Here is a 19,700-nt window from a genome sequence, read left to right on the forward strand (position 1 = left end):
AGAACTATCCTGATGAGGACATACAGTGGTTGTTTTTTAATAAATGCAGTTTCATGAATCATCCGAAGAAAACAATTAACAATTTTTGACACGCTATTACCACTGTAAAAATAATAATCTATATTAGTCTAGAGACATAATAGTTGAATTCGGTGGTCGATGGAACGATAAAACGGTTAATCATTAGCGATTGACAAAGGTGATAAGCGCGTGTTATTCTTTGTTCCACGTCTTGTGAGAAAGAAGGGAAGGAAAAGGTAGAAGATCGAAAGAAGGATCGTCTAACAATCGCAACGATCAACAGTGGCTACATCACGGCACTTGCTCAGCACCGTATCCAGTCGCTACGCACCTGCAATCACGATCCGCGCGACTCGAGTACAAATCGGATTTTGGTTCCACTCCTTAACAAAAATCATACATAAATTTTGTTATTATGTTATTATTAGTTTATTTACTATTTTTATGTTAATATTGTTATTATTAGTATTTAAAGCCATATTAATTGCAAGATTATTAGCGAGTACTTTAGGTTAAACAATAGATATGTGTCATTGTGGTACTTGCGTACAAAATTTTAAAGGGTTTGTTTTCAGCGTTAAGACGTTAGTATTCCAGTACGTATATACAGAATAAATAACAATGATTTTTGGAACAATTGGAGACATGTGAGACCTACAGATTTAGATGGATTCCAAATCACCAGAAATCACGTTGAAATAAGTACAACAGAAATAAATAATACAATTACGAATAAGTTGAGTTACAGAGCTGCCGACCGAAAATCACTTGGAATTTGGGATTTGAACCGAAAAATTTTGCCCGGTTACGAATTCGAGCCCTAATTAAGCTAGCATGGCTTTAACAAATTTTATTACCTTATTTTATTACCTTAGAAATTGAAAATTTTCTATTTTCAAGTTTTCTATTCTGTTTCCTATTCTGATGCTGCTCTTCGTATTGATGACAATTTGTATGTACGCGTTTAACGTGTTTTGGTAATTTATTTTATCAAACATTACAATAATTTTCTTTTAAAATATTGCACTGAACGATATTTGTCAACAACTGAAAATTAGACAAAGTGTCTGTAATTTATTGAAACACAAACAGTATATACCAAAATAACTGTAAGAATATTGTTCGATATCTATTACTAAATATTTTTTAATTTCATTTTATTTATTTATGGTTGCATTCATCTCTAAAGGTATTAGTTACTAGTTAGGTTTCATCTTCCATATACGCACAAGATTTTTACGATTTACAGATTTTTCAAAATGTTATGTTCATGGTGAGGACGAGCGACAAACGACAGGTATAATCAGTTGCAACACGGAACTTTTTAGACAACATACTCACTTAATTTTAAATCAGATTTAACAAATTTTTTAAATTTTAAGTTAAACTATTGTAAGTTAATTTAAGTATATTTACACTTATAAGTTACTATGTACAAATATATATATATATATACATATTAATATAATGTATTATATCATATATATTATATAATTATATATAAATTAATGTAATAAATATATGTATACTTTATATTTATACATGTATATGTATATATGTACTTCACATATATTTTTTGTGTAGTGATCAGTAAGAATTCGTTAACTTTGAAATAACAAATTAGTTTATATCTATAAAAGGATATATGAACAGAACCCGCAATTTAATATTATAAGACGCACGGATTGAGACGATAAGCTTGTATAATTTGTATATTAGATTAATTTGCTATTGGATAATCAAAAGAGCGTACGATATAACGGACATATTATGTATAGTAGATATCAATTACAGTGTATGTGTTGATTTTGCTAGATTAGCTGGTTTATGTCTTTTAAGAATTGTAAGAAGTGGTTCACTCTTACCTTCTTATTTATGATCGATTCAAGATTACTTAGAATGCTATAGTATCTTTTTTGTTTTGATACTTTCAACAATTAATTACAGTTTTGCCTGAAAATAAGTAACACGCTCGAGATTGGTAAGTTGCTTATTACAAAACAGGAACCTGTTGCATATTACAATGCAACGTGTAATTATACAGGTTATTCGGCTATATGCGTAAAAAAATTTAAGGAATGATTTTTGGAGCTAAAATAAGATGGAAATCAAGAATTAAAAAATTGCTTTTTCGGCTTTTTTTTTAGTTATTGACAATTAAAAATGAAGCGAAATATTCCTGTGCGCGAGCAAACCTCTTTACACGAACGAAAGTAGGTCAGCCTAAGCAGCGAGATGCACAAGTATCCTCAAATCGAACGATACGTAGGCAGTAGCTTACTTCGTATAAGTAGAGAAGAAAATTATGACATTTGAAGACGTAAATTATCCTGCACGACGTTCTGTAAGAAAAATTGTAGATTAAACATTATATCTGACTACTCATTAAAATCCATAACAACGTAGCGAAAATCGCCACATGGAATTTTCGAGTAAAGAGAATTAATGTTTCCTCTAATCTTTTGCTTCCATAAATAATTAAGAAATAATAGCACATATAAAAAATGTTTACACAAATTTTGTACATGCACCGCGATTATCCCGTCCGCGGGTAGATTTTTCTACAGAAAAATCACATACAGTATGTGAAATTGATATTTCACCTCAATGAGCCGTAATTCACAATTCAAAAAGTTCGGAAAAGAGCAGAAAACGATCGTTATCGAATTCGGGATCTGATGGAAGAGCAGAACCTAGACGCAAAGACGAACACGTCCGTAAAATAAAGTGGTTGGTGAACTGATTCGATCGTCGATCGTAATTACAAATACTACAACTTTGTAAATTTCTGATTCATTAAAGAATGATTTAGCTGTCTGCACATGGGTGAGACGTATGGATTGGCGGAATAATTTGATTGTGACGGTTGATCGGTATTACTCAGACTGATCATAGCTTGTTGCTAAATCGTGATACGATATACGCACACAGGGCATGAAAACGTGGATGGAGATGTAAGAGGGAATGACTTAGTTCTTTAGTAAAATTATTTAAGGTTATAAGAAACGTGTTATAAGAAACACGTTCGGAAAAACTATGAGAAGAGTACTGAGTATCGATACTGACGAGCAGACCCAATGCAAACGAACATCAGCATATACGAGAACATAGAAATCATGTTTGATTACGGTTGTGAAAATAAATAGATAGAATAAAAATGTATAAAGTATAAAATAATATAAAATAAATAATATAATTATAAAATAATATATAATATAAATAATATAAAATATATTATTAAATTAAAATATACTATAAAATATAAAACATAGATTATATATTATAAAATAATAGTATAAAAACGTAAAAAGAATTTTCCGTAAAAGTGTAGTTACAATGAAGGGATCTTGCAGCGTGGAGCCACAGCGAATATACCTCGTTTGTGATGGAACTAAATAGGTTCTTGTATATGCTAGCGTGGAATACTTTCAGCACTTGGCCGCATGGTGTAGCACCTATACTGTGGTACAGCTAAACCTACGGGCGTGAGTACTCTCATTTCCTCTCTATATATATCAAAGACATTATCGAAATCAGAAGAATCACGGAATGTATGTTATCTGATTATCGTGAAAGTTTAAAATCTAGAATATAGGTTTACAATCAACTAATATTCACAGTAATGAATTTTTCTACTTCTGAATATGAAGCCTATATCTTTTTCACACAATAAATACAGTTTAAATATTGAAATTGTTTTCTTATTGTTACAAAACCTTCAATCGTTAAAAATTATTTCTGTTAACATAATTATATCCCGTATATTATTTTCTTATAAACTTTTCCCAAGATTTTTTCTAATCTTTTTTTTCTCCCTTGAAATGTTTGAAAGAAAATATACAATGTAGAGATAAATATAGTGGACAAATTTTCAATATCAACATATTCATAAATGAGGCTTTATACAATAAAATGTTTGAACACTTAACACAGGTTGCACTAATTCATAAGTGGCAATTACGTTGACCCCTAAATACATTACAATATGAGTTTGATAGATTATGCTATTACCACTGATAGATAGATGACCGAAATAATCGCAATGTTAAATAATTTTATACAAAGTGGATGAATATTTGATATTTTTAATGCCCAGGGAAATTGTGAAATCATTTTCTAACATTCTCAATTTGAGATCAATCAGAAATAGGAATGCTATTTTAGTGATACTAAGTTTATTTTACTTAAAACATCCTTTAAACTTGAAACAGTTATAGTGTTTGTGTTTTGTATTCGTATAATTAGTGGACTTTTAAACATTTATGGGAAATTTAAAAGTATAAAAATGGGTATATTGGGGTAAATTTAATATGGGTAAATTTAAAAGTATAAAAATTCACATAATATGCAAAAATGTATAAAATACACAATAGTACTCCTTATAATATTTAGCAAATGATAGATAGATCATTCTAACTAAAGATGAAAAACGATAGATTTAAAAAGATAAAAAATATACTATGTGGAATTATTTGTATAATTATCTTTACAGGTTCAAATTTGAAAATGGAATAACATCTTTATTTATTATTACCAACGTTAAAAAATGACAATTAATAAAAAGCTATTGAGAAAAAATTAATTTTTATTTAAGCCGAAAACAGTAGAATACATCATTACATTTATAAGAGATTTTTCAAAAAATTAAATGGTTAAAGAATATTAATTTTTAAGTGTTCTAGTTATAGTTATAGTTAAGTGTTCTAGTTATCTATTATACATAATATAAACATTATATAATAACAACTTTTAGTTACCGGTATTCATTATCAATGACGGAAATTGTTTTTAGTTATCATAACCGTTATTACCAGCTTACGTACCATATCCGCTATTCATATTAATCAGTATGAATAAATGGAAATTTATTTACTTACCAGTAACCATTATCGACGATGAAAACTTTTTTCTGATTACTATAGACCGATTTAAGTAATAATGGTATAGAAGATAGAATCCTCTATGCAACAAGTACGGTGGAACTCCCTGTAACATGGCAGACACGTTCTGCTTTATGCGAATTCTTAATGTTATATGGCATCTACAGCGAAAGAAGTAAAATAAATTCTTTTTTGAAGCAACATAGCTAATTCTGTATACAAATAACCTCACATAATAGGTGAAATGTTCCTTCTCGTAAAAAGGTTAATACGTATGTATAATCTTTGTGTCAAGTTCAAAAACCCATATATTTGTATATCAAGAATGAGTTAATTTTGAAAACAAGGACGGAAAGCAAGAACAATAAATCAATTATTACCTTGTATGTTTAAGGCAATAATATGCTTCTGCACTTCTAGAATTTACCATCGTGTAAACATATATAAAGCCTTTTAAAGCAATTTTGCAATCTCATTACACGAACACCGCGCTAAGCGGTATTCTATTGTATGTAGTTGTTTTTAACGCATAAGGAATAGAGCAGAGCAGCAAACAGTATTCACATATATCCTTATATCTTTTGTCAATATTTGTCAATATTTTTTGTAACCACTGCATATCTATTGACGAAAAATATTCACTTTAGACACTTTAAAAACAACTAGATACTAAAAATATTTCATCGGATCAAGCAGCACGAACATTAGTAAATATTAAAAAGAATGTGTGTACGTAAACTTACACATAAAAGCTTTCGAATAAAAATTCTGTGTACCATAGATAAACACCTTTATATATTTTTGGTGAAATTAAATAACTGATATTTATGTTTAGTCACGAAAACCCACATTCCTCTACATATACTTATCAAATTATGTATACCTGATTTACCAAAGAAATTAGAAACGCACTTTGTTACGAAATTATTTGTGCTTACGTGGCAACAGTTTTATTACTATACACATTATTACTAATGTTTACAAACAGAAATTAGAATACTTACTTCATAAAATTCTTGAGATAAAATTACGGTAGAAGTTACGAAACCTTCAATATTTCTAATGCCAAGGAAATTTCAGGATATTGTTGATGTTTACGTAAAGGGAGGAGGGTTAAGAATAAAATTATAATATAATATTAAGCCTACTATTTTTATAACTTCATGCAGATATAACAAATGTATGTAATTTTTATAATATTGTAATTTATATCTATTACTTAATAAAACTGAAAGTAAATAAATTACGTTATATTTTAACAACGTTATATCTTAATCTGTTAAAAAAGTTCGTAAAGCTAACGTTTTTATTACAATATATTTGAGGAGCGCATGTAGGCTTTTGTGATTGATGGTAGATATATCAAATAAAACACTAAATATATTTATTCAATGAAATAATTTATTTTCTGAGTATATTATTATCGAAATAACGTTATTTAAGATAAAGGAACAAAGCAAATAACAAAAAAGTCAACATTTCAATTTGAAAAATTATTTAAATGAAAGAATGTTTTGATAATACTCAATCTCGGTAAAAATCATCATTGGTGACTTTGGAGCTTCGATTCACGCGATTAACTTTGATCATTGAAGTAAATGAAGGAGAAGAACGTCGTCTCCTGGATGATGTCGTCACCGATAACTCAGAGAACGAGGAATCGGTCGGGGTGGGGCCTTGTTCATGGAATCGTGGACGTGCGTAACCCGTTTGTTCGCTCGGTTCTTCAGTGAGAAAGCGCGCGTGGAATGCTTTAGTCGTGTAGTATCGTGTATTCGTTCCGACGAGTGTTTCCATGTGAATGAGGTTGCCTTACTATATAAGTGCTTCTTTACAAAAATATGAAATGACAGGAGAAAGAGAAAGAGAGAGTATAGAGTAAATAAATAAGAAGGTGCACAGTGTGATAATAAATAAAGAAGATGAAAATGGTACTAGTTTCAAGATCAATCGTGTTACTCGTTGTCCTTGTGCTGCATCGAGGTAAATGCTGTTTTGCCTGTCGTCTATATTCCCCTGGCGATCGATTCGTTGTTCAGTGAGGTGTCACAATCACGTGGTCACCATTGAGTCACGCTTGTGAAAACAGGTTACTGTTACGTGCCACATGTCGTCGTAACTTCAATCGCATACCTGTGGGCCTCACTGCACAATAATTTACTACATTACTACACAAGGTGTTCCAGTAATCATGGTACAATCGGTAAAAACGTAATTCTACGTGAAAAAATTCAGTGAAAATATAGAATAACATTTTTTCATACGGCGCTACGCTTTCTTTTCGATAAAATCAAATTTGGAAATTTCTTTGTTATATCTGAACTTATCTAATTAAATACCGGCTAGATATAAGCAAATAATCAGCAGAAGATCATTCTACGAAAAAGAATAAGTAAAAAAAAACATTTTCTCATTTCTCATGGTCTCATTTCCAAGAAAATAGTATTTGAATATGCTTAGTTAAGAATTGGCTTTGCCATGCGTACTTGATAACTTTTCAAATTTCAATTGTTTAAAGACGATGCGTTCTATGAAAAAATTTTATTATATATTTTCGACTTACTTTTCCACATAAAATCGCCTCCTTGTCAATTGTACCATTATCACTGGGACACTATCATTGATAGGACACTGTACAATTAATAAGAATTAGATCGCGGATATTTGTGACATTTCATAGTCTTATGAATACGACTAGGGAAATGGAAGTTAAATAGAGATTTGTTGATTTAAAAGATAACAGTAGTAAAAAATCATTTATTAACTTCTTTGAAACGCACTTGAAGTATAAATTATTTAATAAGGAGATATTACTTTACAAATAAATATAATAAATACGTTACAGCAAATATGTAAGATCATGTAATAGAACAACCTTGATCATGCGAACTAGTCACAACTTTGTTAAGTTCGAATAACTTTGTTAATCTTTAACACAGTTATCTATAAGAGATCATTTGTTTTCAATTACTCGATTATTTTTTTTGTTTATTTATTGTATAGTCGTACTTATTTAGAGTTATTTCTTTAAGGAATTATTATTAATATTATTTTCTTTTTGTTTCGTTATACGTACCGTTCCGTTTGTTTGGATACTTAGGTTCTATGATATTGAGTAAATTCCTTATATTCCAGTATCACCTTTTAGGCTTAAATGTAGATTGATTTTTTTTTTCTCGAATGTAATACAAATTTTAATGAAATTGTTGTAAGCGCTCAAGTTCTGTTAAGTTAGTTGGTTAAATTTTATCCAAGATACTCTTTCCTCATATTTTGCCTTTCCTCATATTGAGATTTATAGTTAGGAAACAATTGTAGGAGAATTGAAAAATCTCATATATCTTTAATCTTTAATCTCATATATATATATATATGTTATAATATATATATACATATATATATAAATGTGTGTATATATATAGATGGATAATTTATATATATATATATATGTTTTTTCAGTTCTGTTTTTAACTTTACCAATATAACAAAGATAGTCGAGTCTCATACTCATAACCGCGTTAATGAAATTTCAAAATGTTTCACACAACATAATATATTCATAAAGGATATTTAAGAATATTTTTATAAACCCGTTTATACTGTAATGTAAAATACCATTTATACAAATCTGTTGGGGATAAGCTAATTCGTATAACCAGGTCATTCGTATATTGTATGTATGTAGTACAAGTTCAGTTAATTTTCTCTTCTTACAACATTTGTGATTTTTCGAACAGCTAATAGAGTTTACATTCATATAAATGGACTCCACCAAACATTTGCTCATAAATATACATATAATAATGTTTCGAACCTTATGATTTTGGAAATGAATCTGTGAACACAATAATCGTGTAATTAATTAATACCACGTGACATAAATATAAGTAAATAAATAAAAAAATTAATTCGAGTAATAAAAAAAATTGAGAAAAATCATTTCGATACATATAAATAGACACAAATACATTCCATTCGTTCATGGAATTGGTATGAGTGGTACTCGGCAGTTCAGATAATAGAGATTCAGTCAGCGTTCAGTTATTCAGGTGTTAATTGTAAATAAAATTTCGTTCACATTGTTAAATGTTAAATACTTAATGAATTAATATAAACCAAGTTCTACTGTATATAAAGACCGATCTAAAAATAACGTTTGAAACCACTATCGCATGAATCATACAATACTTTGGAATGTTTTTTCCTGATTCGCAGATACACTAGTTTCGATTGGACTCTCTCGTACTTGAAACAGGAGAACTGTGGACAGAAACGCGTAGTTAATGCATAGCAATCATGCAAATTACATACGAGAAACATTTGAACATTAATTGTTTCTTAACGAATCATCAAACTTGTAACGCTTTGCACGTTACAATAGGCAATAAATCAATGATATAATTTACGAAACGATAACTTTCTGAGATTATCATTTGATTATTGGAAATGTTTCAGTAAACATCTTTCAGTGGCATTTTCATATAATGTAATTGGGACGTTCAATATTTGTTTTGATTAAATATTTACAATTAATGAGAAATGTTAAAGATATCCCTAGATATATTCGTTTTCATTGTTACATAGAAAGTGACATTACATAGAAAATGATTTGTGCATTAGAATCATGTAGAAGCTATATTGACTAACTCGAAAATTGGAAAGTAGAGTGATTATATCCCATTACTACGAGCATTATTTCTTCAACTTATCTTGAAATTTACTGTTATTCATATCACTATATTATTAGTAATATTTCATATTAATATTAATAATCATGTTATTTATAAATGAAATTATAAAAATACCATATTTATTTTTTAAGAATTAAATATCAATTGTATATTGCACTTGAATATTGTACTTGAATTGAGAAATTAGTAAAAAATGGAGTTGAGATCAGTTTGGCTTCTAAGGAATTCATTTATCTACATTCCCGTCGATTGATCCCGAGTATGGGGCACCTATTATTTTCATTCGAATTGTGATAATTAATCTAAATTATCAAGAAAACCATTAATCGATCAGAATTTCATATTCATGCAAAATTGCAATGCGGAACACATAACAAAAGTTTGTCAAAACTATTTTCAAAAGTTGCAACAATGTAGTAATTAATTACATTACTCACTTATTTTCCTGGTCTATTTAAAAAATTTGAAATAAATTAGATAGGGAACGCGAAAGAGTCTATAGAAACCTAAATCTGTATTGTAAAACCATTCATAACATGAGTAGGATTAAATAACAAAAAATGGAATAATACGAATATCAAAATTGATCGAAATATATTATTATGTATAGCGATCAAAAACCGTAAAAACGTAAAATATATAGAAAAGGAAAGAAATTTTATCCTACCAAGTTCTAACATAATCTGGAAAAATGTTGAGACAACCAATCTTTTAATTCTGTTTCAAAGAATTGTTCTGTTAATTAATGAAGGCTGTACTTTATGTCAAATACATTCTTTAGAAAAAAGAAAATAAAAGTTAAGAGTAATTATTTCGAAAATTTCCACCATTTCAGATATCGATGATTTTTTAATATGTTATTGGAGGCATCTGAACAATTTTTTTTGTATACACAAAATATGTCCTATTGTTAGTTTTCACAAAAAATTGTCGGTACAACAACAGTGAATTTTGGCTATAATTCTGCGTCCGTGACGGCGTATGCATTAAATATTGGTTGGGGTTAGGCAGCATCACGGTGTGGTTACCAGATAAAATAACGCTTAATCCGAACCAAATTCTTATCATTTGTTTATAGTTTATATAGGTTGGGACATCCGCTGTCACGGACATTATTTATAAACAATTATAAGTAGAATTCATTGTAGTGATACCGCCAGTTTTTTGCAAAAATCTCGGAAACTAAGAGTCCGACGATAACACGCAAAGAAAAAAGTTGTTCAAAATGTTGATTTTGCAATATATTAAAAAATCATTGAAATCCAAGATGATTGCAGCTTTTTAAATAATTATCGTAGAATATATCAATATAATTAAGAAAAGGAATTGACAATTAGAAGAAAGTAAATTAAAATTTCTTATAGTTTGTATTATTATGGTATACTATTATATAAATAATTTGCTATTAAACATTTTTTACATATAATTACTGCTATAACAGCTTTTTCTAAAAAATTGTATTAAAAAAATGAACAATCTGCGTTGGCGTGGATAATAATCAAACATACAAATATTAAAAATATACAAAAAGTTGTCGATAATGATCAACTAAATGTTTCGAGTACCAAATTGTAACTTTGTTTTACAAATGGTCGAAAAGTATTAAGTCTGTTAAATTATAGTTTGATTAATATTATTTTCAGGCAAGATATAAATATTAAATGTTTTATAAAGCCATTTTATCTACAACGTACATATTATATTATGTACTTATAAAGTGGTTAGTTGTAAATATCTCCAAAGAAACTGGTTGTGACCAATATTGTAAACTACTCATTTCATTTAGGTCGAAATAATAGTTTCACAGTAATCAATTACGATGTTTCATCGGAATCCAACATGTATCCCAATGAAAATTGACAAATTTATTATTTGAGTCTAAATGACGATGTGAAATGGTCGTGTGCAACGTAAACGATAAAATTTATTATCGATATTCAGTCGTGTGAAAGAAGCGTTAAAAAGACGATATCTATTGACATGAATTCGTGAAACTAGCAATGAGTGATTACATCAAGTTCAATATACACTCATAAATCTGAATAAATTCAAGATTCATTTCATACAGTTTAAATATTATGTCATATGTAGATTGCAGATTTTTATGCATTTTTGAACAATTTACAAAAACTAAATGCAACATTTAGAAAAACTAAACATGAAAAAATTAGGCTATGGTATAAAATATTTAATTTTTAATGCATAAAACAAATTTTTGTCTAAATTATACTAGATGGTAGTATATTTATAATTGATATTTATCAATTATTATTTTTTGTTCTATTGGAACAAAATGGATCGTACACATTCAATAAAATAATATAAAAATAAAATGTTGTACAACTGTTACTTCCTAATAAAACGAAAGAAACTTTTGAGACCACCTAACACATTCCATATACGGTAATTTGTTCAAAATATTGAACATAGTTTGGAGTAATGTCTATAAAAACAATACTTTTGTTCATGAAATGTCGAGTATTAGGTAACGGAAATCATAATAGTAATTATTTGAAAATGGCATAAAACAGGCCATTATCAAATAATTAATAAGATAAAGCAGCTCACTTTAAAATACGAAGAATAAGTTAACAAAAGTGATACAATTGACATTACAATCTAGAATCCAGAATATGCTTACTTTGTACATTTTGATGATGGTTCATTCCGGAAAAGAACAATTTTGTTGTTACTCGATCACAAAAATTGGCCATCTAAATTCATTCGTGAAAAGTGGCATATCCCAAAATATATTAACAGCTTATACTTATGCTAGTATTGAAATAACATTAGTTGAAATGGAACTTCTTTCTGTCTAACTGAAATCCGAAAAAAACGGTGCAATTTAAATTTATGAACAAAGACGTGTTTACAACGAGAACAGTTACATGAGTTCGAAACTACGACTTCCTTATCAGAAATTCTCCATTCGCTTAAAATCGTTTTTTTTAACTATCTTCTTAAATAGTGACAAAAGCAAACGTTCAATAAAATTGATCCCATTTATCGTTTGTAATTCTATAAAACTTTCCTAAATTTATTTAAACACTTCAATGAAATGGTAATGGTTTCCGAATTCTCGCGATTGATATTTGCAAGAGATTTGATTCGTTCGATTATTGAAATAATTATTGAAGTAGAGCTTTAATATTTGCGAGGTTGAAAATCAGTGTGTGAAAATTTTGTGAATATATACTTGGCAAGTATATAATACAACACCTTATTTTCCAATCAAACGTCTCTTTAGCAGTTTCTACATTTTATTTTCATATTATCAAATTTTTGTAATCATATACAAGTACTATTAAATGATAGGAAAATGTGTGCCAATCCCTTTTCAAGCTATTATATATCTATGAAGCGAATCTTGTGTATTGGATTTCGATTTATTAGTATCTATATATGAATATTGGATATTAAAATTGAACACATCACTAGTAATGAAACGCTTTTGTGGAATATGGCACAGTTTCGTTCGAATTAGATAAAACGATATCATTTTCACTGTTTTTCAACGTTTTTTACAAATATTAGTATTTCTATCAATTTTAATTTTGACTTATGTCACTCTTACACCAACTATATAATATGTTCTTAAGGGACCTAATATAATCGATAATATTATCAATATCAGCAAATATTAAATGTTATTTAAGATAAAATAATAAAGAAAATAATAAATAGAATACAAATTTTTATTTCAACAATTATATGGATAGAAGTTGATCTGACGTGCTGATAATTATCCGGATTTTTTGTTTATTCAGTCGATGGTAATCTGTGTGTCCAAACAACAGAAAGGCACTATATATCTTATGCTATTTAATCTGCGAGAGGCCATTCGTTTTTCTCCGTTCTTTATCATTAGTAGGTTGAACAGTTCTTATCAAGACTTCTCAATATACAACAAATCCCACGACTTGTGTGTACACAAAATTCATGTTTTACATTACTTCCAGCGTTATCTTAAAGCTGTTATCAATTAATTACTAAAAATTATTTAAATTGACTCAACTTGACAAAAACAATACGTATATCTCTTACGTATTTTTAAATTTGCTGTTTATTTAATAAATTATTAGTTTGAGATTGTATTATCACTTAATCAGTGTAAAAACTTTTAAGGTAAAAGTTGTGTAAATTAAATTTGTTTAAATGAAATATTCTAATAATTGATTATTATTAAACAAAATGGACGCAAACGCTTATTAAAATAATATGTCATTCTGCTTGGCTATACATATAACTTTGCAATAATTATACGTTTAATTTATTTGAAAAACTATTAGAAGAAAGCTATCCATGACATACGAAGGTCCACTTTTCTACGATATGTCTCACTTTTTTCATATGTATAATGGTACACCTAAAAGTGCAGTGGCATTTTTTAAGATAGAAATTTATAATTTATATTCGATATCTACTTTATATTAGATTTCTCCAAATATTAAGTATTCTGCGAAAAAAATATTGAAGCATTTGTGTCTTAAAACGACTACTTACAAGGATTTAATTTTAATTTTGTACATATATAAGCACTTTTGCGGTACATACATTAAATTTGACGACATAAGCCCCTTTACCCTATAAGGAGAGAAAGATTCGAGCAAGCTATCAAACTTGAACATGTTTGAACTTTGGAATCTTACTTTTGCTATTTTATGTTTATTATGGAGTCATTTAATACATACAATTTTGATTACACAATTTGCTTCATAAGTTAAAAAGTTATAGATCTAAAATCTTAAGTACGCGGTTTTTTTATGGATTTCCTATACGTATTTTATGACAAATATAATACATTTTGATACAAAATAATTATTTTCTAAGTCGTTCGTTCTAAATATCCAAGTATTATTATTCCAATAGCATTTTACGTAGAATATTTCAAGTAATTGATATACACAGAAGTAAATATGCATCTCCACTTAAAAATTTGCACTTTTCAAGTGCACTACTGCGTTTGTAAAAGATGGCATTTCAGTTATTTGAATCATTCTATATAACATAAAATAAGTGATATGTATATGTATATGTACATTAGATATACTCTGTATATTCTACAAATCATAAGATAAAAAGTGCACTTGGACATTATTACACTCGAACATCAAAAATGTCTTTTAATATTTCATTACTAACATTGATTCACTAGGCTATCACGATATAATGTAAAGATTATACACGCATATTTCTTCTTCTGGTAGTAAAGAAAGATTATACAGATATTGTAAAAAATATCATCGATAGCAAAGAATGTATTTTGGCTAATAATATCTATTTATTGAAGAATAACTTTTCCAAAAGCATTTTTCTCGTTAGCGTTCACTTGTGATTTATTTATTCGCTTTTCTGATGGAACGAGTCTGTTGGTTGATAATGTGGCTGCATTATCAGAAGAGGAAAGAAAGGACTTCCTCTCAAGAGACGGTTGTACATATATGCGCAGAACCGAACTCCCGTGGCACATGTGCGTTTTTACTGTTTTTATGTAGTAAAAGGATACCAGCAAGAATGAAATGGAACCGATTATCCGCAGGACATTGTGGCTAAAAAAAACCGGTTTCGTTTTGAAATATTTATTACTCATCTTCCTAGGTTTCGTTACAGAATTAGATAATTAAACGAAACATTTCTACAAATAAAAATGCGTTGTTATCCGAATGTGACTTACGAAAGTATTTGAACGTTTACTATTAACACAGAAAATATTGGTAATTATTCGGAATAGGAGCGACTTCATCGAATGCAATGACATTAAAATATATTGTCAATTTGAGCACGTGTAGTTACGAATTGTGTAATTAATTCAACTTTATGGTTTATTAAGTTTGTAACAAAGATATAATATCGGGAAATGTATTTGGTCAATTGATACGATATATTAACATGAAATTAATTAAATGCTTTATGAAGAATAGAATGATAAATGACATATGTACAATATAAGGTTGAACTAATTTTAATACATTAAATTGATAAAGAAAAATGGAAATAATAGATGTGTGGGAAAAATCATTTGGCTAAATATTGTATAAATATAAATAATATGTTTATGAAGTTGCAGTAACGTTCGATAGCAGTTTAGATAACAAAAACTCAGTTAGAGTTCAATTAATCAAAGATTATGTAAGTTAAGCTTCGTTTATATAGAGTTTATATAGACGGAGTTATATTACTTATTTGCTTTTTCACGTACAAAATTTTTTATTTTTTATTATTAGCAAGATCAACAGAGGATGACATAACTACAATAATGGAAGCTGACGATCTTCTTATAAACGAAAACGACCCTTTAGAGATTAAGTGCACCGGCCTTGAAAGGATTTCTTTCATTTATCCTCAAGACTTAGGAAATGCGGTAAGTTTCTAAAAAATAATTGATATAATAGTACCACCTCTAGGAACAAACTTTCGAGTAAACGCAATAGCTTTAAACTATCTAAAGATATTGAACTGTCTCAGATGTGAAATGTTATAATTAGACCGCGAACTTTTATACATTTATGGAAAATTTGCAGGTGAAAAAATGCATTGAATATACATAACATGTAAAAATATATACAATATAAAAGATTCTATCCAATATCTTAGATTTTTCAACTATATTATTTTATTTTATTTTTATTATTGTTATTTTTGTGTTATTTTTTTTTATTTCTCTTGTCTCATAATTCTATCATTCTTTTTATTCTTTCCACTTTTGCATTTAGCTTGCCTTCTCATCTTCTTCTATCTTCCTTCTTATCTTTCTTTCCAAATCATCTAGTTTCTATCCAATGATTTTGTTATTATTGTGACTCTCTTTTTTCTCGATTTCAGTCTCCTGTTTTCGAATTGTTCAATTATATCTAACATCTCTTTTCTCTCATTTTCTAACGATCTTTTCATTTCCTTTCTCTCTCGTCGTTTGTTTCAAGTCTTTCAATTATTGAACAATTTTTTAACCTCATTCTTCCTCTCAAACCTTAAATTTCTTTGATCAAACCCGCTATGGACCTTAATATTTCTGCAATCTCTCTGTTTTTTTAATTTCTTTCCCTGGTGCTCTTTTTATTCTTATTCTTATTCTTATCTTCTGTATTTTTCACATTTTTCTTCGTTATTTCCGTCTCTCCTTTTTGTCCTTTTGTCAGGTAGTACTTTTTTCTTCTCTTATACTTCACTTGAATTTTTTCCGATTTTATTTAAAAATTCATCTAACATGCCTGTCTCTGTAACATCTTTCCTTGCCTATTTCTGTTGCTTTATCGATATTTGTAAGATACCCATGTTTTGATTTCCTAACTTCTATCTTTTTTGGTGACTGTCCCAATTCATTTCCTAACCTATACGTCACTACCAAGATTCGTTCTCTCAGAAAACTTAGCTTTCCTACCTTCGCCTAGTTATCTTTTATTTTTTGTGAACTATACTTGTTCCTTTTTATCTACATCTATCTTTTGCCTTTATTTCTACTTCCACTTCCATTAAAATTCGCTTTTATACTCGTTCTATTCTTACACAGTATTCACATCATACGCTCTTTAGCCATGTTCCATTATTTCTTTCGTATTTGCTTCACAATATTAAACCTACTACGATATTTAGCTTTCCCTTATGTGTTTTATGTTTATATCATAACATTATATACCTATAAAATTTTAATAAACTGTGAAAACTTTAATATTTTTAGTTAATTTAGAATCATCGTATTGATGTATATTTATATTGGTTTTATAGGCACAAACACATGCTAATTTCCTTTTCATGACTGAAGAGCAGGAAAATAAAGTTATCCATTTATCTATATTTATGATAAACTGAATTTGCCTTATAATTTTTAACATAATCTATATTTCATGAATTAGAATCCTATATACAATACATATTGAATCTTACTAATTTTACCGTATAATGGTGAATTTATTAAAGTTCATTTTCATAATATAATAAAATTGTAACAATTTTTAACAGAATCTACGTAGTTACGTATATTTAACACTAAATGTAAATTCGACCAATCGCGAAGAAAAACGTCAACGGGAGTCGTAAATTCCCGTTACGATTATAATAATCGACGCCGCGAGTAGATCGATCCCCTGATTTCCGTTAAGACAATAGGGGTGGTTGAAATGATATAACTCCGTGATTAACAGTGTTATAACTTATATATTTTCCAACAACTTAGTATAATCACACACTTTAGTAACGTCGCTGAGTATGAGAATTGCCTTGATCTTGCTCAGATTCTGACTGCCAATTTGATAGATGAAGGCCCTTGTGTTGTGATAGATGTAGCGATTGATCAGATCGGACTTTGACTGAATCGAATCAACAGAATCAACCGAATGACCGAATGAATAGACTTCGACTGCTTGACTTCGACTGCTTGACTTCGACTGTGTGACTTCGACTGTGTGACTTCGACAGGTTGACTTGAACTGCTTGACGTCGACCATCTGACTTGACTGAGTGACTTGAACTGACTGGCACTGAACTGGAATTGAACTGCCTGGACTGAACTCCCTTGCGTGACTGCCCTTTGGGGACGCAAACCAGTAGAGTTGACCCTCTTGGTGGCGTAGAAGCAGTAGTAGCAGTAGTAGCAATAGGAGCAATAGGAGCTGTAAGAGCCGTAGGAACTGTACGCACTGTGAGAGCTATGTGGACTCTAGGCACCGTGAGAGCCGTAGGAATTCTGAGAGCCGTATGAACTGTATGAACTCTCCTTCGGAACTGTAGGAACTCTGAGGTTCTTTCTGATGTGATTACGGAGGAAAGCTCGATATGGGGATGGTTTTTGAATGAAGGAAGCTGATTCGTTGTTCATACTTTTCGTTATGAATGTGAGGGCAAGGATCCGCGCTACCCATTGGCTAAGACGTTAACGATTGAAGATGGGAGATGTAAGCACCCTACCGGCATTACTCATGGGAAAATCCAGACATTTCTATCATATAAATGCCTGGTTTTCTCTATCATTATAACTACCAGCTTTCTCCGTAATTTTTAAGAACGTTTAATAGACCTAAGGACTTTTTTAAATACCAGTTATAAACCGAAAATACTTGCAGGATTCAAAGTTCCTGCAAGCTAATGAGACTCGGTTTATGGTGGGGCCTTAGGTTTATTGAGAGTTTCTCTAACGATGCTTGGGCCTTGACGGTCAGACAATAAAGGTCGTCGCGCGTACCTTTTCACGCGACGTAACACTAAAGCTACCAACATTTTGTGTATACCTATTCCTACCGTGTGCGGTCAAAATGACCAGCGATTAAAGAAGTAATAATTTTTATGATTTAACTTAGATAATGGTTAATTTATAACTAAATGTATATATATATATATGTCGGAGATGTAGGGACATCGAGCCTTTCTTTAGGAAGATCCCCAATACTTGGGGATCAAAACCCGACATTAGAAGTGGGATACGTGCCGGTTATAACAGTGTTAGAGCTTACGACCATTGTGTGCGAGTTAAATCAGTCGCTAATGCTAAAATCTAACCTAACAATTTTTCGTTACCTTGTTTCAACCCCTAAAGTCGCGTGCTCTGACCCCGCTGCATGGTACGCAGCTGTTAATCAGATTATGAAGGGAAATCCTTTACAAAGCAGTCCCCTGAAAGGAAACTATAATTTCAATAACGAGCAGCGAGTCGACTTCTACTTAGTGGAAGCGTCAACGGGTAGATCAAGTCATCTGGGTGAGTCGTTTCCATTTTACTCCGATTCTGGAGCCGAGTGTACAATAATTAAAGAATCCGTAGCCTCGAAATTTTCTGGCAAAAGAACGACTGACATAGTAGTAATACGAGAAGTAGGAAATACCTTTAATAAACGTACACCTCCCATTTTGTCCATTGTGTTTTTAATGATTTACATAGAAGATAATTTTTCATGTCCATGCAGATAGTTATTTAAAATATGATATCGCGATTAGTCGTGAAATTTTAAGTCAGGGTTTTGATGTAACATTATACAAAATAGCCTCGCTATGTGTAAAACAAAAATAATTAATGACTGTAATAAAACCGCTGAAAACGAGATTGATATTAATGAAGTTGACACTGATGAACATAGTAATGATAAAAGTCGATCAATTTCTCTTCTTGACAAATTCAAAG

At 29.7% G+C, this 19,700-nt stretch overlaps 1 protein-coding gene across 3 annotated transcripts in view; it reads left to right on the forward strand.

Moving 5' to 3' along the window:
• The first annotated feature begins 6,578 nt into the window (after positions 1 to 6,578).
• LOC126914653 (vascular endothelial growth factor receptor 1) overlaps positions 6,579 to 19,700 on the forward strand; it is a 71,301-nt gene continuing 58,179 nt past the window's right edge. For 2 of the 3 annotated variants that reach the window (XM_050718855.1, XM_050718857.1), the window contains exons 1-2: positions 6,579 to 6,884; positions 15,817 to 15,953. In XM_050718855.1, the coding sequence (XP_050574812.1) occupies positions 6,824 to 6,884; positions 15,817 to 15,953 (198 nt within the window). In that variant the 5' untranslated portion in view covers positions 6,579 to 6,823. The remainder of the gene's footprint in view (positions 6,885 to 15,816; positions 15,954 to 19,700) is intronic. The other variant, XM_050718856.1, reaches the window with a different exon arrangement.

Source organism: Bombus affinis, chromosome 3, assembly GCF_024516045.1.
Source record: "Bombus affinis isolate iyBomAffi1 chromosome 3, iyBomAffi1.2, whole genome shotgun sequence".
Taxonomy (NCBI): domain Eukaryota; kingdom Metazoa; phylum Arthropoda; class Insecta; order Hymenoptera; family Apidae; genus Bombus; species Bombus affinis.